The sequence below is a fragment of the Lineus longissimus genome, chromosome 8 (assembly GCF_910592395.1).
Source record: "Lineus longissimus chromosome 8, tnLinLong1.2, whole genome shotgun sequence".
Classification (NCBI taxonomy): domain Eukaryota; kingdom Metazoa; phylum Nemertea; class Pilidiophora; order Heteronemertea; family Lineidae; genus Lineus; species Lineus longissimus.
The window spans coordinates 14101556-14124936 of record NC_088315.1 but is presented as its reverse complement, the minus strand read 5'-3'; the positions used below and the strand labels follow the sequence as shown (position 1 = coordinate 14124936).

General features: G+C 42.5%; 1 protein-coding gene across 3 annotated transcripts; it reads left to right on the top strand.

Moving 5' to 3' along the window:
* Positions 1–236: 236 nt before the first annotated feature.
* On the top strand, positions 237–17739 carry LOC135492128 (ethanolamine kinase 1-like). 3 transcript variants are annotated; one of them, XM_064778328.1, is made up of 8 exons: positions 237–397; positions 3985–4241; positions 5855–6001; positions 7005–7147; positions 8382–8465; positions 14123–14283; positions 15415–15488; positions 17251–17739. In XM_064778328.1, exons 1-8 carry the CDS (start codon positions 284–286, stop codon positions 17321–17323), a joined length of 1053 nt encoding a protein of 350 aa, XP_064634398.1. In that variant the 5' UTR covers positions 237–283; the 3' UTR covers positions 17324–17739. The 3 variants fall into 3 exon arrangements, with proteins under 3 accessions (XP_064634398.1, XP_064634400.1, XP_064634399.1); XM_064778330.1 differs by lacking the exon at positions 237–397 and adding an exon at positions 610–1561; XM_064778329.1 differs by lacking the exon at positions 237–397 and adding an exon at positions 611–1072.
* Positions 17740–23381: the final 5642 nt, after the last annotated feature.

The following is a 23381-nucleotide window of genomic DNA, read 5'->3' as shown; positions in this document are numbered from 1 at the left end:
CTAGGGCTTCCACCTTGCATATCACCAACCACCGGGCGGGGCGGGGGCATCCTAAGATTCAAATCCTACATCATTTTCCCTGAATATATTGAAGGCCAGTGGTTTATGAGGATGGGGGGGGGGGGGGGGGTCATGACAGAAGTGAAAGAATACGGGTGAATAATTCTAAAGCTCGAGGGCCGATCACGGTTCACATGGAATTGATCATACTGTGTAACAGGAAAGACAGGGTAAAAATCAAATAGTTTCTGTCAAATTTGGCACGATAAACTGCAACAAAAGCATGGATTTGGTGACATTATCGACAACTGTTGATGGTGACAACTTTAAGCATGGTTGTTTTGAGGTCTTAAAACATGTTAGGCCCGATTGGACTGAGGAAAATATCAAATTTAAGGTATAAAATTAAAAATCAATGATAAACCAACCTCTATTTCCAGACTATAGAACGTGGCACTTGTGCAGCTCTAGGCCCTATAGAGCTGAGCAGTCTGCAGAGATACACCTTTTACTTCCTGGCACTATAATATAGGGTAACCGGAAAAACGCCGACCGACCGACCGACCGACTGACCGACTGATCTTCGAACCAACCGTCATATGCAGTATCCCTTTCGCTTTCTATAGCACATGTATCTGTGTAGTGCCCAGCGCAATGGACGTGATGGAGTCCGACGTGTCTGACAGCAGCATCTCCAGTCAATTATACCGGGAAAACGAGCCCACGCGGTAAGGAACTGATAACGATACTCTAAAGATATGCTTTGTCTACATGGTCGGTGGATATAAAAACATGATTTGGGCCTAATCTATGCACTCATGGAGGTATTATTAATAATACCTCCATGATGCACTGTAGTTTTTCTACTCGAGTGTCTCGACCGATGCAATGCATGAACTGCAACGCGCAATATGCATTTGTTGTCATTTGAACAGCGCACGTGCGCTTGTTTACAATTTCATTTCACATGACCTGCTGCTGTCCGACACGTCGGACTCCATCATGTCCATTGCGCTGGGCACTACACAGATACATGTGCTATAGAGAAGCGAAAGGGATACTGCATATGACGGTAGGTTGGCAGGTCAGTCGGTCGGTCGGTCGGTCGGTCGGCGTTTTTCCGGTTACCATAATATAGGGGGGAACTGTGATACTGATAGCTATGTATTCATAAGCGCAAGCGGATTAAACTGTATTCATACGTGCGCGTGATTACATTGACTTAAGTCTAAGCCAGGTTTGGGCATGCTTCCTCGGTCTTCTCTTGGATATTTGGATCCCCGGCCCAGCCTCGCCCTCGGTTCTGAACAATCCCCGAACATGGCCGAAAAAGGTCATCGGTTGACTATAATAGAAGCACCTCAGTTCCACAGATTTATATTTGATTGCAATCAAACTACGTCATTTCCGATCGGGGATTGTAAATTTTAGCCGCACTATAGGCCTATACTACATGTACTATAGTGTAGGATTACTTAGTGGATAATACACACAAAATTTCCACGGCCGGCAGAGCTGCCGCCGTGGCTCAATGGCCGAGCATTCTTCCCATGCTCAGCAGGTAGGTGGATCCAATCTCGCCTCATCAATACGGGGGTCCGGTCAATAAGCTCCCCACTTCCCGTGGTCCTCTTATTAATCCGGGCTTGATGCATATAAAAATAAAGGCTCTGATAAGTTAATGACAATTTACATAAATGTTGATTACATCACTCGCTATCGCATCTCATTTTCTCATTAGCTAGCATGTGATGATGAACACATAAATTTTAATATGACACTTTAAGAAGTTGGTCTGGAAGTTTAGACAATCTAGGCCGATTGCCAGATACGCCGGAACCACCCAGGGTCGGACCAACAAACCATCTTTACAATAGATCTTCACTGTAAAAGACGCCAGACAATGGCAGGCTCGAGGGGCATTGTCTGGCATCATTGACCGTGAAGACCTATTGTAAAGATGGTTTGTTGGTCCCGCCCTAGTGAGGTGGTACCGGCGTAGTTGGCATATGGTCTATGGGGGAGTGCTGGAATGCAGAATCTGCCAACTGAACTGGTAAAGCAAGGATGCAATCATTCCCGATTCCCCATTTTAGCAGGCTCCCTTTGTCTTAAAACTATTGATTACAAAACTATGGATTGGACTGGGAAATTCTGGACCGACAGTCATCGCTCTCCACCGCCTGAGTGCTGTCAACATTATGATATATCCAAATGGTAATTGGGAGCTGAGAACATGTGCTAATGTTGGTAGTTGGGGAGTGGGTCCTTGGGTAAGGCACTTGGCATGCAGAACGGTCACTGCATGCACTGAGTGTGAGGTTTTGGTCCTAGGGCAAGACACTGGCAGACAGGTCACGAAGGTAGAGGTGTGGGTCCTTGGGCAAGACACTTGGCATTCAAAAGGGTCACTATGTCTGAGGTGTGGGTCCTTGGACAAGACACTTGGCAGAAGGGTCACAAAATATTTGGTGTGGGTCCTTGGGTACGGCACTTGGCATGCAGAAGGGTCGCACAGTGTGAGGTGTATGTTCAGGGCAAGGCACTAGGCAGAATGGTCACGAAATGTGGTGAGGTGTTGGTCAGCTTTTGTCAAGACAAGAAACAAGAAGGTATGTTAAAAGCTATAAAAGAACAAGGGGGCAAATTGGCAGCCATATGGGATTTTGGCATTGCGTAATCATTTCTCAGGCTCGATCGATGGTGCTATTAAAGGGGGACCATAGGCAGCAGGAGCAGCGGGGTTGAATTGGCCATCTTCGGGTGACGCATGCGGAGTAAGGCCACTGGGTCATGTTTGATTCACCACTAAGTATATTTCTCGTCCAAGTGTGAATTGTTTTGACGTACTTTGAGATAGCAGATATCTCTATTGGCGACTTTGTTAAACTTTAACTTGCCTACCTAGCTACTGCCAATAGAGTCCCTTTAAAATGGGGGATTAAAGGCAGGAGCAGAGGGGCTAATTTGGCCATCTTCAGGTGACTAATATCCACTGTAAGGGCCCTGGGTCATGTCAGATTCAGCGCTAAATATATTCCTCGAACAAGCATGAATCATTTCGACGTACTGTGAGATGTAAAAGACCCCTATTGGCGACTTTGTGTAACTTTATCTTGCCTGCCTAGCTGCTGCCTATATTGTCCCTTTAAAAAGGGGTTGCGTATCATTGTTCACAGAGTTCTTGTTCTTGAAATTCTGCCACTTTTTCTGACTTCATGATGCTCCTGTTTCAACAACTTTGTCAACTGATGGGGTATTGGGAAATGAGCTGGGACAGGACTTCAGTTCATTCCAGGCGGTGGAGAGTGATGACTGTCAGTCCAGACTTTCCAAGTCCAATCCATAGTTTTGTAATCCATAGTTTTCCAATACCCACACTCGGGCTGGTTGGAAGAATGCGTTCTTTTTAAAACTTACATGTATTTGCTTTGGATTGCCCAAACTTCATTGCGAATTTAAAATATCACTGCCCGAATTCTTTGTTCCATAAAATTTTCAGCCAGTTTCATCAAGCCAATTGTGGATCCCAAAGCAACTGGAAATGGCTTTAAAAAATCTGTTTTCCAACCAGGAGGATGGCGCATACTTGCAATTATGCACCACAATGCGTAGTGATGTGTTGAAATATAACGTCGTACCTTCATGACGTAACGTAAACATATTTTTCGAGGTCACTCTCGGGTCAAATTCTCTGTAGCCATAATGGTAACCATATTCTTGTTATTGACCACAGGTGAGCACATGACCCCTGGCCATTTCAAAACCAAAATACATGTACATTTATGCCTTTAGTTTTCCGTGGAACAAGTAAGACCAGTTCTAAATCTAAGGAGAACTGTTTGACTTTGAAAGTGTTTCCTTTTCTCGCTCTGGACACCGTCACATCCTTGATATCGGAATTCGCTCTCTTTCTGCACACTTTTTTAGAGCCATGTCTCTCAGAGAATGTTATTCTCACACTGGGTCCCTCTTTATTTCCAGGTTTTCACTGAAGGCATCACTAACGTGTTGGTTGGTTGCCATCTCGGTGACTTTAAAGATGTCGTCCTGGTGCGAATCTATGGGGAGAAGACAGAGATCATCATTGACAGAGATGTGGAGAAAAGGAATATGAAGCTCCTTGAGCAACATGGCTGTGCTAAATCACTGTACTGTGCCTTCAAGAATGGTCTAGCATATGGCTTTATTCCTGGACGGACCCTTGATGAGAAATCTGTGCGAGAAGACCATATTGGAAGGTGCAGTATTTTGTCATCTTGACTCTCAAGCCTTGAATCCACTTCGCCGACCCGGACACCAACCATCTTCCTGTATAAGTTGGTTCTGTTATTCCTCACTAGATGGCACGCTACCGCCGATCTTGTTTTCGGAAGTCTCCCGCTGTTTCTAGCATGTCAATTAATATCATACGTTTCAGACTATTGTGATTGATATCAATTTCCAACTCATAATTACTTTAATATGTCTTCTTAATTTTTGAACTATTTATTGCCAGTGTTAACGGCCTATGATTGAAAACGCGTGATTTATACAAAAAGTTACTCGATAAAGAAAAGTCACAAATATTAACCAATCAGAAGGCCTGTACCAAGAGCGCACTTTCATGATCTAAACAACCTAGCTTCAAGTCTTCTGCGTTCAAAAACGCTGTGTCGAAAGTGTATATGGACAGCATGCCAAGACTGGTGGCGAGAATAAATATGACTCTTTCATGAAAAATCACCATTTTGGAAGCAGCCTTCTAATTGGCTCACCACAACACGTGATACAGATACGTTGTCCAGCCCTCAACAATGACGCGTGACGTCAAATCACATCGACTCTCTACCACATCACAGAGGTCACCCATGCGTTACAACCATTTGATCGAGGAAAATATCACATGGCTGGGTGCCATGCTTGACAACGCACAGAAACAATCAAATAAAGTTGTCTTGCCAAGTCTGAAATCGGTGCTAATGGTGTTCAACCGAAAGATCATCAAAAGATCTAGAGTTTGGTATGATTTTCTGCCATAATTTGTATCGGATATGATTTTGAGATGGTTTTTTGCAAAACCTCGATGTTTACTCATATCCACTGACAGGTCTCACTGTGTGGAGAAATTTAAGGCTATAGAACACAAAGATGAGCATTAATAAGGCATAAGTCATTGAAGAGGTGTGGAATTTGTGTTTGTGGAGTGTAATTTATATGATGCACAAGAGGGTAGGCCTATACAGAAACTTGGCAACAATTATAGGGAATTCTTGCTGAAAAGTGACAAAGCAAGTTTTTTTGCGGCAGAATATTTTTTCTGCGAGCAGGACCTACTCATGAAATACATGTACATGAAAATATCCTGAACGCAACATTTTTCTGTTCTACAGTATGTTATTTTAGCATGTTTGGGCCTTATTGTCCTCTGGTTTAATCAGACTGAAGCTTGACTACATGTAGTTGAGCTTGTTGGGGTCAGTGTTTTCCACCGTTAACGGCAGGGAATTGCTGCTTGTGGTTAGACCACTACAGTTAAAGACAGTACCATAAACCATAGTTGTGTAGAAGTTTTATCTTTCTTTGAATCCCATGAAAATTTCTTACAAACTGATGGCTCAGTTAAGCTTATGTGTATTTGAAAACCCCAGCCCAGTTCAGTGTCAAGTCCTTAAAAATATAACAAAATAGAGATTTTTCATCATGCTCGAAGGACAGCAACTTGTCTGAGACCGTTAAAGCGCGAAAGCTATGTGTTGCCATTGTTTTTCACAAAAATTGAAATGAAAAGAATGTGATGTCGTATGCCTTTATGCCTTGAGATGAGAGATTTCGGTAGGTCTCATCATGACAACCAAATTATTTTCTTCTCCAGTTTAATTGCAAAAGAAATGGTCAACTTCCATGCATTGCAAGTTCCAGAATTAAAAGATTCCAACATTACGCCGACAGTATTTCGCACCATGAGGAAATGGTTGAAAGTCATCCCTGCCGAATTTCCTGAGCCAGAGAGAAATGAACGGTATGGTTTAATTTATACCTTTTAAATTTGAAAGTCAAATAAAGAGTTTAGAGTTGAGTGGTCTTGATGTTTTGACAGACTACAGTGTGGGTCTCCCTGCAGATGTACAGTGTTCTTGTAATTCATTGCTTCTTATTTTTACGTATCATTTGTTTCTCAACAAACTGTGAGTTGGGGTTACTATTACATTGTAATTTGCTCTGAACTATAGATCCATGCACTTGATTGGGAACAACGTTTACATAACATAGTGTTGCCTGTCGTCATGTCACGATGCATTTTTACATGACGTACTGTGACGTGACGTGACGCGACGTCTTCGTAAACATTCTTCCCAATCAAGTGCTTGGATCTATAGTCAGAACTCATATTTTCAGGTGATTCCTTCACCCTGAAGTTGTTGGATAAATTACTGTTAACCAGGGAATGTTCGCGTCTAATATGTATTTCGCTGTTCTGTGAAACTGCGACTTTGGTGTAGCGTTTTTTGATAGAAAACTTTGATTCAAGCAATTTCATCTCAATCTACTTTTACATTGCGTTTCTTCAATTTTGCTAGTCTCAAAAAACATAGAATCAAAAACACCAGCAGAATATTCCTGTAAACCTTTTCGGTGCCAGCCTTGCATAAGCCTATATACCTCCATCTTACGTTATCTTAAAGACGTGTCAAAACATCAAATGACGGTTTTGGCACTCAACGGTTGGGTTTCTAAAAACATTGAATGGCAGTTTTGGCCCTCAAAGGGTTAAAAGACCATTGGTTTATTAAGGGCTGTCAGCTGCCCAGTCATCTTCTTTTCTACATGAGTAGTTTACGTCAACGAATTGCACAAAAAAGGAAAAATTCAAAATCTGACTGAATTATCACGCTTTTTCGTTGTTGACTCTGATTTGACCCGATCAAAAGCGTTCAGAAAAGTAGTTTACTGATGAACCAAAAGAACAAACATACTGCAGTAAAAAGCCAGTCATTCCTTCAATAATAAATCATTGATTTCAGGTTAAAAATGGAAGTTCCCGACAGCAAGCGCCTTCTGGTGGAGATAGAGACTCTGGAGAAAGCAGCAGAATATGTTAATTCCCCACTGGTCTTCTCTCACAATGATCTGTTGTTGAAAAATATCATCATCACAGAAGAAAATGGTGAGTTACATTTGTAACAGCTAATAAGAATTGCTACATTGCCAGTTGACTCCAGAAAGCTTTGTTTAGAAACCAATTAGTGCATAAACTGTACGTCACTGGCAAATATGCCCAAATTTTATGAAAATCTTACACAACATAATTTTTTATACATGCCCAATGACATGAATAAACAAAGCTTCTACCCAGCTCTACGGAAATCCTGTATTGGAGACCGAACGTAAAATTTACGTTGAGAGGATGGGAGTTTACGTTTGAGCAACATGATTCTATGTTGGATTTTTTCTCGTAAACATGTTAAAGGTTGCCAATTAATTATAATGTAAAAAGCATTTTTGCATGTATTCCATAATGAATTTCTATTGCCTGCCGGTCAGAAACACATTATTATAATTTTTGGCTCACCTATGAGCCTTTACAATGGCGCAGCATCCGGCGTCTGTTGGTGCCAAACTGCCAGACATGGGTGACACGTTTCATTACTGCTAAAGCTACTGAACTCAAACTTACCCCTGGGTGACCGAATCACAGCTTTATATGATTCATGCATGGGCACCAGGGGGCCAAACATAACATGAAAATATGCATTAACTCCTGTAATCATAATATTTCTATACTGGTCCGAAAAGTTTGTAAATGATTGGTACTTCAAGCAACGATACATCACATATCCTCCAGCTTTTTGATTTGACCTACATTTCAAGGTCACAGGGTCAAAGTGTTGGACGGTCAAAGGTCAGTGTCTTCTGTTATCTGTGATATGTGATCCAACAAACATTATGCAGATAAGTGAGCAAATGGTCCCTGAATCATTCATTTTTATCCAATTTTGAAAAAACCTATTTTGGATTTTTAAAAGCTTTCAAACATTAATTTATTTTAGGGTTGCCCAATATGCCCAACATAGACCTTATGTTGGAGCTACCCAAAATGAAATATTACTTCCAGCTCAAATTCGGTGTGTAAGTTTATGTCAAATTTACATTGGGTGCCCAACATAAAATCTTTGATTTGCAGACATAAATTTGATGTTGGGCAAAGTGCCCGAGTACTCACTTGACCATTTCAGGCCACACTTTAAAGTATACTGAGTGACTCGGGCAAAGCCTCGAACCCACGACGATCCTCTCACAAGTCAGGTGCTCTTCCATTGTGCCATCGTGCTTTCCTAGCTTCCGCCATCAGATGGTGGGTGTATTTCACAGACATGACAGATCATGCTTTCTATTTTCAGACCGGGCCTATTTCATAGACTATGAATACGGTGGCGTGAATCCCGAGGCCTATGATATATCAAATCATTTCTGTGAATATGCTGGTGAGTGTTTAGAAATGTTGCAGTCAATAGGTGATATAAATAAAGACTACAGGTAGCAGATGCTTTTATTTCAATTTTCTAAAGAAAGGCCCTTTGTAAATTTACATAAAATCTTACATGTAGATAAAAGCATTTGCTAGCCTTGATTCATATCGCCCATTGTGTACACGGACTCCAATGACCTATGACCTCACAACATGCAATGTGTCATGCATTTCTGAGGCAATGGCCTAATGGTTATTGTGTCTGCCTAACAAGTGGCAGGTCTCCCTTTTGAGTGTGGCACCAATTTGGCTAAAACCCAGGGCCGACCGAATCGAAACACCAATGGCAATAGCGCTAACAGGGCCTAACAGAGAATAGTGTAAAGCATTTAACCATTACACTATACTCTATTATGTCCTGTCAGCACTATCGGAGTTTCAATTCAGTCGGCCCAGGCTTTTTAGCTCACCTCCAGAGAGGTGTGCTTATCTTATGACGTGGTGTCAATCGTCGTCGTCATCTGTTAGCAAGGCACTTTTTGTAACTACTGGAGCTATCAACTTGTAACTTCATAAATATGTTTCCCATAGATGCAATGACACCTGGTAGACCAAATTTCGATCCGGTTTGATTCTTGATTTTGCCACCAGATGGCTAAAACCAAAAGCACAAAAAGTGCTATTTCTCCCTAACTAAGGACTCCATCATCACATTTTTATCATAGATACATGCAATGAGGATGCATATGACATCGTCAGGTGCTGTTATGTCGTTGTTATGTCGAAGGTTCAAATTTGGTGTAGGGATGAATATAAGTACCCTACATGTGTACGCTAAATTTCAGCTAAATCGGAATTCAAATATGGCCGCAATTGCCCTTTTTGTGTTTTTTTGTATTTTATGAACCCGAAAAGGTTGTGTGATCCCTGATACTGACGGTGAAATTAAAAAGAATTTGTTTTTATTTTTACTCTTGTACATGTATCTTACATTGTCTTGATTTTTTTTAAATTTGGAAGGCTGCCATCTTGGAAATACATGTAATATTGTTGCCATCTCAAAGCCATTGGCTGCTTCTAGAGTGACTGTATCAATCCAAAGGTCTTAGGTTCAATCCCCAGTACCGACGGCTCACTGTAGGGTGTGGCTCCATCGTCGTCGTCGTCCGTCGTCTTTATCCTGTTTCAAAAACAGTGCCAGGTTTCTTAACCTATACAATGTAGGTCTATGAACTTGAAACTTTGTGCACAGGACCCCCTTAGGTCAGGTGACCTCTGACACTATATTTCGGTCTGATCTGATTCTTGACCTCGCCACCAGGGGCCAAAAGTGGAAAGCTCAAAAAGTGTTATATGTCTCTTATAAGCGACTCGTTTGCGACAAAATTTTCATAGTAGGTTCTCCTAGCATGAATACATTACGTATCGTACCGGTTTTTGATTTGACCTGATTTTCAAGGCGGAAGATGTCAAATAGCGTAAATTGTCCGTTTGAGTGTAAATATGGCACGTTTCCTAACCGATAAAGCTATGAACTTAGAATTTAGTACCCATGACTCCCTACGTCATATAACTTCTGGCACCAAATTTCAGTCCGATCTGATTCTTGACTTGGCTGCCAGGGGGCCAGAAGTGAAAACCTAAAAAGTGTGATATCTCTCTTATGAGTGACCCATTTGTGATAACATTTTTCTGGTAGGTTCTCCAAGCAAGGATACATCACATATCATACAGGGTTTTTGATTTGACCTACTTTTCAAGGTCACAGAGGTCAAATGGCATAAATTGGCCGTTTGAGTGTAACTATGGCATGTTTCTTAACCGCTAAAGCTATGAATTTGAAATTTGGTACACATGACTCTCTACGTCATGTGACCTCGGACACTGAATTTCGATTAAAACTGATTCTTGACTTGGCCACCAGGAGGCCAAACCAAAACCAAAAAAGTGCAATATCTCGCTTATGGTAGGTACTCCAAGCAAGGATACATCACATGTCCATTGAGTTTTTAATTTGACCTACTTTTCAAGGTCAAAGAGGTCAAATGGCTGAAATTGACCATTTAAGTGTAACAATAACACGTTTCTTAACCGCTAAAGCTAACAACTTGAAACTTGGTACGCATGACCCACTAGGTCAGATAACCTCTGACACTGGATTTCGGTCCAATATGAATCTCAACTTGGCCACCAGGGAGCCAAAATTGAAAAAGTGCAATATCTCATTTTGTGTCATTCAAACTGACCTATGGAACACTTTTGCATGTTACTCAATTTGGGCTCAAACACAAGTGTATCCCTTTAATTTTATAAAGGGAGAACTGAGTTAACAGCTCGGCCGCACATCGTTTTTTCAAAGCTGCCGTGAATTCGATTTTCCAAATTCAACCAGCCAAGTCGAGACGGTCTTTGGGTTCATTCACCTACGGAGTAGACCGCCAAACTAATCTTGGCATTAGTATTGTCCAGTCTATTTAATTATAGACCGCTCTTAGCTAGCTTTGTCGACCCGGCTCCATTATTTTGATCTTGGTAGGGTAGATTTACGTAGGCTATTCTCCTCTCTATTGTAATGAACAAGAATCAGATCCATTGCAATAGTGATTAATTCAAGTAGGCATGTTTTCGTTTCCCTTGATAATTGCGTCCTTTCTGGCCTACTTGGGGTTCCCAGTGTTTTTATTGGCATTGGTACCATTTTTTATATGGCGTACCCCTCCGATGGCGTCCTTTGTCTCACCACAAAGGACTTCGTCTGGTGGCGGGAAACGGGCCGCAAAGACGCCTTAAGCCTCTTCCGGTTCCGTTTCCGGCAGAAAACCCGGAGGTCTACCAGACCTTCCGCCACCACCCCTTCCGTCAGCCGAGTTCCGGTTCTGGCCGCGGCTGCGAAGGATGCGGGATCTGACATTATCAATGTCTGTGGTCCCAAGGGTTTACTATACCCCGGACCTCAGGGAACCTTCCGGTTTCTCCGTCGTCCGCTCCCCCGTGTACAAGCCCTTTGTACCCGCGGGAGCACCCTGCTTCCGGTCCGCCGATTGCAGTTTGTTTGCTGACGCGGGTTCCCGCGTATCAGTAACCGAAGACCCTACTGGGGGTTTTTCTCAGTCTTTACTGCGAAATAACCCCAGTCCTCACGGACACAGTAGAGAAGGGACGGACCTCAAAATGCCAACTCCGAAACGCCCTGCGTCTTCGGTAACAGCGTTTCCGCCCCCCGTACCTCCTCCTAAAAGGGCAACTGGTAGCTCCATACCGGCGAAGGAGTTATGGGCATTTCAGGTTTTGGACTTCGTCCTGCCGGAAATGCAGGCACCTCCCTACGTTGGCCAACCTCTTAGGTGGAGCCAACTGGAAGTGCCACCCCCTCCTCGTAGCAGAGGCGTCGTTCCCATGGAACAAGCTACGCAGAGGGGACATCTGAACTCTTGTTCAGGATATGGGCAACTTCCGCTTCCGGAAGACCCATTCGGCCGTACATACGGCTTCAAGGGTTCGCCTATGCGCCCACCCTCTCCTCAACCGCCCGTCGTTGAGAGAAGCCGCACGTCGGGCCCTGAACCCGAGTCGGGACAGCAACTGTCCCAGCTCATCCAGATGGTAGCGGGTCTTACTGATAGACTCAGCCATCTGGAGCAGGGTTCCGGTTCCTCTGGTGCGCCTGGTCCCATCGGATACCACCATCCGACTCCTCTATTTTAGAGGAATTTTCTGAGAACTAGAGTTCTCAGCCAGGCTACCGCTCCCCCCAATCAGGAGGAGTTGTCACCAGAGGAGGCCAGTATCCTGTCGGATATGAGGACACTCCGATCCTTGATCAGAGCGTACCTCCTGCAGGATCTGTGCCCTACCCCGCCGGAACTGCCAGCCTTATCGGCACCGACCTTTTTACTTTAGGGACAGGAAGTGGATCCCAATCCACAGGTGTCTCAAGCCTCCACTCGGGCCCTTGAATTCCTTCCTCCCTCCCCTTCGGTGGTAGCAGTCGCTGAACTATTGGAGCGTACAATCAAAGACTCCCATGGCGCCCACCAACGTACTTCCGTCCCTGTCCTTCCGGCAGCCAGACCGGAAGCTTGGTGTAAACGGGGGAAGTTGTTCACGGCACAACTTCCTCCCGTTAGGCAGTACCGCGCTGACTATTACCGAGTCAGCTTGGCCGGCTGTCCAGCTGCAGCATCGACTTCCACGTTAAAGGACGATGTACAGCTGGACCAACTTGTGCCTAAGGTGACCTCCTCCTCGGCTTACCGAGAACTTAGAGCACAAGAGGGTCTGGCCAAAGACACGTTAGTGGTGCTCTCCTATGCGGAGCACACTGACCTGGCCCTAGCCAGATCCCTAAATGATAATGAGTCACTATCTGATGACACAAAATCGCTTGTGACATTCGATTAGGCACGCTATTGCTCTGTCCGCCAAGACCGCAGCAAATAGCGTCCTACTCCGTAGAGACGCCGCCCTGGGCTCTCTCAATGTCATCAGATCCCCCCCAGCTAGAAGGGGCCTTTAAGAACCGCTCCTATGGACGGTTCTTTCCTGTTCGCAGATTCTGTACAAGAGGCGGCTCAAGTACAGAAAGATTGGGACAAATTATATGCCCCCACTGCGACTCAGAGGGCCAAGACCTCTCTACCTAACGCTAGAAAGATAGAGAGGCCCCAGCAGGCATCGGGTTCAATCCCGTACGCCAGGCAGGTCCTGCCTAGGCCTACCCCGCCTAGTCAGCCTGCTCCTGCTGGATCCTTCCGACGGGAAGCGGAGGGTCGCCGGACTTGGAAGAGGAAAAATACTTCCTCTAACCAGGGTGAATCCAGTCCGACCAGGCACTCCTTTCGTCCAAGGGGTGCAGGTCGGAAGAAGTGACTCCCCCCTCCTTTCTCCTCCCGACGCAAAAAGGAGCCGACTCCGGTAGTCGGGGCCACCTGCAAGGGGTCCCCAGTCCCAAACATGTTGAGGTATGGAGTGAAACTAGATTTCAACCGTACCCCCCCCCCCCCCCGACTACCATATATCCAACCCAAGTTCAGCCATCGAAGGACCCAGTCAAGGCCTCTGCCCTCCAAGCAGAGGTCGCGACATTACTGGAGAAGCAAGCTATCCAGGTCCTTCAAAATCCATGTTCCCCCGGCTTTTACAGCCACATTTTCTTGGTTCCCAAGAAAGCAGGGACATGGAGGCTGATCGTAACCATACATCTAATGGACTGGTTTGTCTCAAGCTGAACTTCAACGGATTTGATGCAAAGGTCCAGACTGCGGTATTAATATATCTTGCTCGTATTGATATCAGCTCCTAAATCATTCTGGACCATGAATTTTGTTTACTTTTTGCAAAAAGTTAATTTTGTTATGAAGACATAACTGAACTTCATCGTAATCATGATGCATTTGGTAACAACCCTATGAAAATGGCAAACCGATTCAGTTTCTCACACTATCGTACTATCATCCATGAAAATGAGGGCCATCTTGCTGAAAATGCATAAACTGATGTTCATCAACACTTCACATCCAAAGCAATTTAAGTGAGTACAGTAGTACCGTTGTGGATTACTGGTAGTCTTGTACATTATTTAGCTCAGAGCTCTGATCTGGAGTTATTTAACAGCCTGTACATTGGGCACAGCAGTTCGATGTTATGATTGCATTTTGTTTTATCTTTATTTAGGTATTGATGAGGTTAACTATGAATTGTACCCAGATGAAGAGTACCAGAAAAAATGGCTGCGACGTTTTCTCGAGTATAAATTCCAACATGTCAAACGACAGGATGTGGTCACAGAGAAAGATGTTCAGACATTATATGTACAAACAAATCAGCTAGCATTGGTAGGTTAAAGGCTTTCTTCCCTTGGATTTGGATCAGTTAATTTTGTGTGAAATCGGCATACATACAGGAGCCCTACAGAAATAGATGGATACTGCATAAAAGTGGACACACGATGGGCAGCTGATTTACCTTGGCCTAAGGGTTGAATATCATAGTAATAGCCTGCGGTCTCTTGGGTTTCCTGGCCAACGATCAATCAGTTGTGTGGTCTGCCAAACCCCACTAGCACTGATTCTTTTATTTTGCTATTTCTGCCCAAAAAAAGTTGTGTAGAGTATGGCAATCATGCCATCAATGACATAAGTTACATCCTAATTCACAGCATAAGAGCAAGCCTTGAATTTGAAAACTATTGGAACATTCATTTTAGAACCGTTTCATCCTTGGGTATTGAAAAATATGAGAGAATATTTTAGAGGGCATGATGACCATTTTGGAAGGCACTAAAGCCCGCAGCACACTAGCCGCCAACTTCGGAGTTCACAGGCATTTTTTTGCCGCAAGAGTCCTGAACGCCTGAAAAATCCCTAGTCTGCTACGAACGGCGTCGGCGAACGCGACTTGACGCCAGTTGCCGCAACTAAACGCCAAATATCTAACATGTTTGATTTTCGACGCGTGTCGCCCCGTTTGAACGCAAGAAAAAGCCAGGTGTGCTACGGATGGCCGCTATGGATGGCCGCACTGGGGGTAATGGGTAGAAGTTCCAAATTCACATCACCAACATTCCAAAGTGCTCGGCTTCGGCCTTACTCGGGAATGTTTATTTGACTTGTCAGCAAGGCATTTAAGTTCTGAAACAGCCACAATCAGGATGATGCAGCTTGTGAATTCACATTCTTCGGGATGAGTTCCAACTCATTCTTTCAGTTGAATCTCCGATAATTGACCCGGGTATGATAAATTGGCTCACAATCAAATCACGTAAGATGTAAATCAGCACGTTTAGTAGCTTGGGTCTACTGTGTTGCATTTGCAGTGTGTCAAATTGAAAAAAAATGGAAAAATGACTTGGGTTATTTTCATTTCATTGTATATGAGATCATGTGAGGGTGATCTTTATTTTGCAAAATCTCTTCGATTGATTTCGGTCACATTAACATCTCATGGAGACTCATTCTTATTTGCAGGCCTCTCATCTATTCTGGGGTATCTGGGGTCTGGTTCAAGCCAGGTATTCGACAATCAACTTTGATTACTTAGAGTGAGTATTAATCAACTTTGATTACTTAAGTAAGTATTACTAGTAGGCGCATCCAGGAATGTTCTCAGGGGAGGTCCACTAGTTGCAGTGTATCACAGGTTACTTGTACAATATTTAGGAGGGGGTTCTCCCTCAGAAAATTTTTATGTCTAGATGCCGAGACTTTTCCATTCGGCTATATACTATAGTATGTTCCTTAACCAGCACGATTTGTCCAATGAATATCTATACAGTCTGCAGTGGGTTTCCGTAATGAACTATGCAAATTTGAGATCATGTCTTCATATTTCTGAATGCTGATTGGATGAAAGGTAGCGGGAATTCCATCTTAGAATCATGTGAAGAAATCCCTTGTGCAAGATCAGATCTGCTTTTGTCAATGGGTTTTCCGACAGGCTATCAAATTTATGCCTAACTCCGTCTTAAGGGACCATTGGCATTATTAATATTAAGGGCAATATTACCCAGCTGTCGGCTGCCCAGTCACCTCCTATTCTACATAAGTAGTTTCCATCAACAAATTGCACAAAAAAGGAAAAATTCATAATCGGACTGAATTATCATGCTCTTTCGATTTTGACTCCAATTTGACCTGAGTTAGCTCTCCATACATCGACTCTTTCCACGTGGAATGATGCACCTGTGAGGCATTTCCTGGAGTTAGGATCTACCCCTTGATTTTTCCGACATCATGTTGTTGGCGCTGGATTACCCCGCATTTGCGACGATACGTTAAAATGATATCTCGTCTTAATAGCGGGTCGACATGAACTCGGATATCGGTGTGCACTCAGGTGGGTGGGATAGGTGTTTCGCGCCAGGACTTGCGCGTACTGAAAATAACAAAAGACACGTTTTCTACTATATCTAAGAGCTGAAACAAAATTGAAAAAGCATCGAACACGTTCAGAAAAATAGTTTACTGATAAACCAACAGAAGAACAAACATACTGCAATAATAATCCCGATGGTCCTTTAACCGGTAATGATTGCAATTTGATAGCATTCTTCACATAGTTGTGATTAATTGATGAAATGGAAGTTATTGGGGCTACATCGTGTCGAAAATGCGGTGAATTTGAAAAGAAAAGTCAAACCTCTAAAAACCCAAATGGTTTGCCGATTAGGCTAACATTAATACTTCATCAAGTGGCATAATCATTTAGAATTGGTCAATTATCTCAATGTGTAAAAGTGACCTAAAAGCAAGCATTAAATCCTGATTTCCTCGGGATGCCCTGATATAGCAAAGATCGAAAAAAATCCACATATCAACCAAGTTACCTCACATTGTCTTCTTGCTAGTGAGCAGTCTTCAAATTGAGTAACAAGTCAACTGACAGTCGATACCAGTAATGAACAGTGGAGTTTACTTTAATCGGAACGGTCAAAACTATTCAAAAATGTCGCCATCTATACTATCCGGAAGCTAACTTATATATTTAATCATCCCGAGTGTGTTTTTCATGTTAAGAGGGGGTGCAACCAATTGAAGTGTTGGTGACGAAACGTTTAGGAGGGAATGACGTGCCATGCATGTCATAAGCACTATATGGGATCATGTACATGACGTGCTATGCATGTCACCCGCAGCAAAAGGGTTAAGTTCCGTTGTCGTTAAGTTTGTGGATTTAACTCAATGCGGAGTTTAAAATTTAGTTCCAAGTTACAGACTTTTAACTGTTTGAAATCCATGACCATTACTCTACATTTCAAAAATCAGTTATCATTTGATTATTGATTTCTCCTCTTCTACTTACAGCTATGCAATTGTTCGAATGAATGAGTACTTCCGGTGCAAGGACAAGTTCTTATCGTTAAAGATGCCAGAGTGATTCGATTCAGGCTTGACACGATTATGCCATATACTTAGGTGAAATTTCGCCTTATTTGTAGGATAATAATGAACTGGTGGTGGTCTGTTGCAAAATATATGGTTACTACCTGAGGGAATTTAGGTAAATTTGGGGGACAAAAGTGTTTTCATGTTTATAGCAAATAAGATGAACCTCATATTGACTCCAGTCAAAGTGTTTCTCATTTGCTGCTTGCAGCCCAATTTGATAGACTGTAGGCAGGAGTCAGGTAGACAAGATAAAGGTACAAAAAGTCACCAATGAGTGTCTCCACTGTCTTATAGTCTATTCTAACTATTAACTTGTGTATAAGGAATTGTATTTTGATCACTTATTCAAACTAGATTCAGTTCGCTAACAGTGCATGTTGATTATAGTCATTGATTATAATAACATCCAGACCCCCCCCCCCCCCCCCCCCCCCCCAATAGGAAGCCTCCCCCTTGATCCTGCCTATAACCTGCCTTCAAGTTAAATTTCAAGCTGCAGTACTCCATAAATCGGTGGTGAACCAGTTCAGCGGGAAGTTATTATATTATGGATTTGAGGTTCTTTTGGGAGTCCGGTAAAGTTCTGCAGAGCCAGTCAATTCAAAAACTTCCACAAAAGACATGGAATTTGACACCAGTCTAGTTACTCATAATGGTGTGATTTTGTTAAAAATTCTTGGCTCTTTTTTTGAATGTGTGCAATTGCCACAACCGACTAAGATCACTTTTCAAAGCAGTGAGAAAGGTAAACACTCCTTGTTCGGGGTGAGCCTATAGAAATGTAACAACACAACTAACATTTTCAACAAGATTGGTTCTTTTTGAGATGTTTCAAGCATAACGAAACCGTGCTTCTACTACACCAAATTTTCTTCAAAATTAACATTTCGCCATTTCATCGTCGGACAGTTCGTCTAACCCAAAAGTAAGTCATGTCCGTGTGCATCATGGTAATGTCAGTCGGTCTCAGGTTTTTAATCCGGCCACCTGAAAAGCCCTGGCCGTGGATTCAGGGCCACCGCATCCCATGCTTGACTAACAATAGTACCAACCGACTGTAATGAAATTTGATCACAGTTCCTGTCATTGTCAGTGTAATGACCGGGGGTAATTGGGGATGTCGGGCTTCATCAATGCGTAGTATCGAAATCAAGCGTCTTTGTTCATCTAATCCTCTCTTTATTACTTGAATCTCGAATACAGGCCAAGTCCTACGACTACGATTGACGATACATGGGTCATTTCACAGTAATTGACCACTTTGTCAATGGTCAGTCAGAGCCATGTCATTACACTGGGGTATGCAAAACAAAGTTTGGTTGTAAAGATGTGGTTACAGAAATATTAACTAGAATTGTCAGTTGAGTCTTAGCAGACTCTGGAGTCTCCGCCTCATTGTAGGGGTATTGTTCGCATTGTGAATGGAAGGGGGATTGAGAAATTGTCTGGGTGAGAGTGGATGTTGGGATAAGACGATCGATTCGGTTGATTGGAGGGGAAAAAGACGAAATAATGTGGTCTTAGTGGTAGGGAGGGGGTTGAGAGTGATATAAATTTATGTTCTGAAGAATTATGGGACATTTGTTTAGTTTGGTTGCAAGAGCGGGGAGGGGTGAAGGGGGAGACCGAATTATGTCGTCTTTTTCATAAGGACATTTTGAGATGAGCCCTTGAGGAAGGGATGTGAAGCCGCAGTTGAATGTGCGCTTCGTATGAATGGAAGGAATGAATGAATAAATATAAATGAATAATATTAATTTGGTTTATTGATTGCTGGTGTATTTCAAGCAATATATATCATTGACAATAGTTATGATTGCGATTAGGTTTGCAGTAGGCCTATACTCATCCCGAAAATGTTTGGGTGGCTTTTATTGTTTTTATTGCCATTTGGTTGAAATGGCCCGTTTGTTGTTATGCTGCGTTCCAACGACAACATCCTGTTTGCTTGGCGTGGCTGGTGACGATGACGACGACGACGTTTTCTTCGAAGGGGTAGTGTGATTTGAGCTTGTGGACGATCTCTTCAAGGGTGATGGGGATGATGTCATTGAAGTTGGTGATGAAGTTTACTTTGAAGGGGTGGTGTAATTTGTGGTTGTGGAGTACGTTATCTTCAAGGGTGAAGCTGATGATGATGATGATGATGGCGGCGATGACATGGTTACTGCAAGAGGTAAATAAAGATATGAGCCACATACTGTGGAAAGTGCTATAGATCCACGTCGGTAGGCCTACAGCACATTTTCACCGAATAACGTGGACTAACTATACGTCCAGGAACTAAAAATGCTCTCCGACCAAAATCCAGTGCATGGATGATCAGCCGTGAATGCACACAGCCATGCATGTTGACAAAAACAAAACAAAAACATCGCACTTTCACTTCAGCGGAGCGATGGTTTATGTGCGAAATACGACTGATCAAGGCAACATAAAGTGTCCAGAAGTGAAGAACACATTCTTGAAACTCAGCCGCTTTAATTCACTGCCGTTTTTTCTTATTTCATAGCCCATAAACTCCAAATATTATATTATATTTTATACCGGTATTATAGAAAAACTAGCATTGTACCCGTGGCGCAGGCAGGTTCAAATGGGCTATACCTTGAATAGATTGAATTGCAATGAAAATATAATGCAATATCAAAGGAGCAATATCGAAGAGACAAATTAAACCAACCATTTGTCCACAGACTCGGACCCTGTGGCGTGCTGTATGCGTGCATATAAAAGTAAATCAATTGGTCGGAATGAGATGATTAGGCAATGTGAATATACCTCGTTCTTTAGTCAGCAATATGCCCCTTTTTATACGGAGATGAAGGAGAACCCAGATAGGCCTTCACATGTCGGCCTCCAAATGGCTCGGACCAATTGCACTTTCACTACTAAAACTTTAAAATGCGTGCTCCTCCTACATGTAGCATGATCTCGGGCAAGGTACTTAGTCGACAGGCAAGCTAGAAGTTCAGCACCGTGAGCAGCTCCTTGATAAGGCTATGCCAAGTTCAGAGTGCCTCTTCAGATACATCAAGTTTTGAAAGCTGTGGTGAGGACATAAACATACCATTGTAACCTTAATTTGAAAATCCCTTCATAATCAAGGGCTAGCTCTGGCTAATACAGTACCAATATACGATAGACCATCAATTTGACCCCAGCTCCTTACTGCGGGAAAACCCAAGTCCAGCAACCAAAAGTATCAAAATACATTTTTGTTTACATTTGAACTGCACACATGCGTTTGTTTACAATTTCTTTCCCGCGAAATCTCGAAGATCAGGTGACCTACAATCGTGGATTGAAAATAACATTAACCTTGGTTCAGCAGGTCAACACGTGTACAGGCTGTTCCAATCATCCCCCTACAGCCAGCCGTTCAACAGGTAGTGTTAGTCACCCCACAGGGAGTGCAGGTGATTCATTAATCCCCTGCATAACTGAAAAGCAATGGCTTGGCTTCCGTGAGTGATAAGGAGAATTGACCGTGTCCGATTAAAAATCCCTCATTACTGCTCCGCTGAAGTAAATTTCCGAAAATAAACATGACGTTGCATCAGGATAACATATCACCTGCAAACGTGCAAAATTTCGAGACGAAACACGACCCCCAAATGGCACTTTAGCGAGCCGCCTTATAGTATTATGATATAGATGCTTCGATGGTGTAGACTCGTCCCTGGTCTTTATCCATTATGTTCCTCCATATGTGCAGCCAATATGTAATACACATAACGCGGGGCACCAGTCATCGTGCCGGTATGGCGAGGTTTATTGGTTAAAAATTTACATGTATTGCGCTATGCATGCCCATAGCACTTTCGCGGCTGAAACCCAGATTGACTTCTTAGTTCATGGACACCCTCGTTTTATCGATGTTTTGCAATGCATTGCCGTGTTCATGTACATATGAAGCTTTCACCTGGAGACGAGAGTTTGCTGGAATAATTTCTTGAGGAGAATAACTTGAGGAGAATAATACCCTAATACAAAAGTCTCAGCCGATGGCGGAGACTAATAAATGGTCCAGCAGTGGAGTTTGTAATAGTACTTATTATTTTTTGGTTCATTTTTACCTTGTACTAAGGTTTATGCAGTCATTCCTGTTACTGGACAAGTCGCCTTCACAATAAATATTATGTAGACAGTTTAGGAGAATCATCATCACTGATTAATGTTGGAATATTGTCCCTATTAAAAGAATAAGGCGGTTATCAAAAAAGAAGCCAGCCGATTTGTCTCAAAAACAGTTTTATTGCACAAATGCTACACAATGGTGTACAATGGACTTTGTTCTATTGAGCTTCTTACAGAGGCTTCCAAAATAAAAGAAAAAATACAATTAGAAATATTTACCATAGTAATGGATGAAAATAACAATGTCATAAAACCTGCAGAATTTTGATTCATTTTGCGAGAAATCACCCAAATACCTTGGTAACAGTAATGACACAGAGGTAACGGTAATGACAACCGGTAACAGTAATGACTAATTATTTAACTTGTACAAACCTCAAACTTAACAATGGCCATAAAACATGGCCAAAACATCATGGCTCCAAATTTCCAACACAATAACTCTATAACATCAACACCCAATCTCTACCACTACCAGTCATACCACAAAAAAAGGGTATTGGTAAACAGAGAACTCAACAAACGAAGAACTAGAGAACTCAAATGATCGATTAGTTTTGCCTAAAATGGTACTTACTATTATCAGCAGTGTATTAAGCTGGGCCTGCTCAGGTAGATTTATGTAACATTTGGCAATAGTTTTGCAGCTAATATGGATGCATGTGGCTATAGCAGCAAGTAGGCAAGATGAACACTGCTGCTATTATACTATACATAAGAACAACTCGTAAATTTTTTACTTGTTGTCCTTTCCTTTTGTAGTCCAAGTGAAGCACAGTTCCTTCACTATCATGATCGGTGTGTAAGCTCAATGCCTTTGATCTGACACTGTAGAAAGTTTTGTGAATACATGTATGTGAATTTGATTGAAATGGTGCATACTGATACTTTTCTATATTCATATCTTTACTTCCAAATGAATAATTTTACTGAAGTTACAATATACATGTATATTCTACTATTTTGGAACTACAACGCTATTTAGCCTATACACCGATCATGATAGTGAAGGGACTCTGCTTCACTGGGACTACATCTCCTTACACACCAATCATAATGGTGAAGGGACTCTGTATCATTGGGACTCCAAAAAGAAAGGACAATAAGTTAAATATTTACAAGTTGTTCTTAAGTATAGTAAGTACCATTTTAGGCAAAACTAATCGATAATTTGAGTTCTCCAGTTCTTCATTTGTTGAGTTCTCTGTTTACCAATACCCCAAAAAAATGTAGATTACGGTATGCTAAATTGAATCAACTACTTGGGCACTGCCTACAAAACAGGAAAAATAGCCCTCGGAACAGCAAAAACCTTATTCTTGCCCATTGATCACTTCTCAAACTTCATGTTTATGGCAAAGTGTCATTCACTGTCAATGTAGTCCGCAACAAGTTCCCACACAACAGGATTGACCATGAAATGATCTCGCCTCTCCGTTATTTTCCTTGGTTCGCTGATGAGGGTAATGATGTCGTCATAGGAGTACCGGACGAGAAGAAGCGGTTTTTGCCAATTTTTGACATGCATTTGACCTCCACACCAATTTCGTCATAGGCCTTGATAACCCCTGGGTATGGTTTACCATCAAAATGGTAGATGACAATGCACCACGCATTGAGGAGATGGTCATCACTTGAAGTGACAGGGATTAAGATGTCTTTGCAATGGTCCTGGCCCCTCCTGCAAAGCCGTACTATTTGAAGCAGATGTAGTGATGGGTACAGGTACCTGTAAAATGAATGAAATAAATCTACGTAAGCCTACAGTATTGTCTGTTGCAAGTTTCAGCCATATGATAAACAACATTATTGGCAATACTGTGAGGGGAGATGCTAATAGTACTTTTCATTCCAGCATTACTTACCTCAGACTCACTGGTACCTGGCACACTTTCACCTTCTTGCAG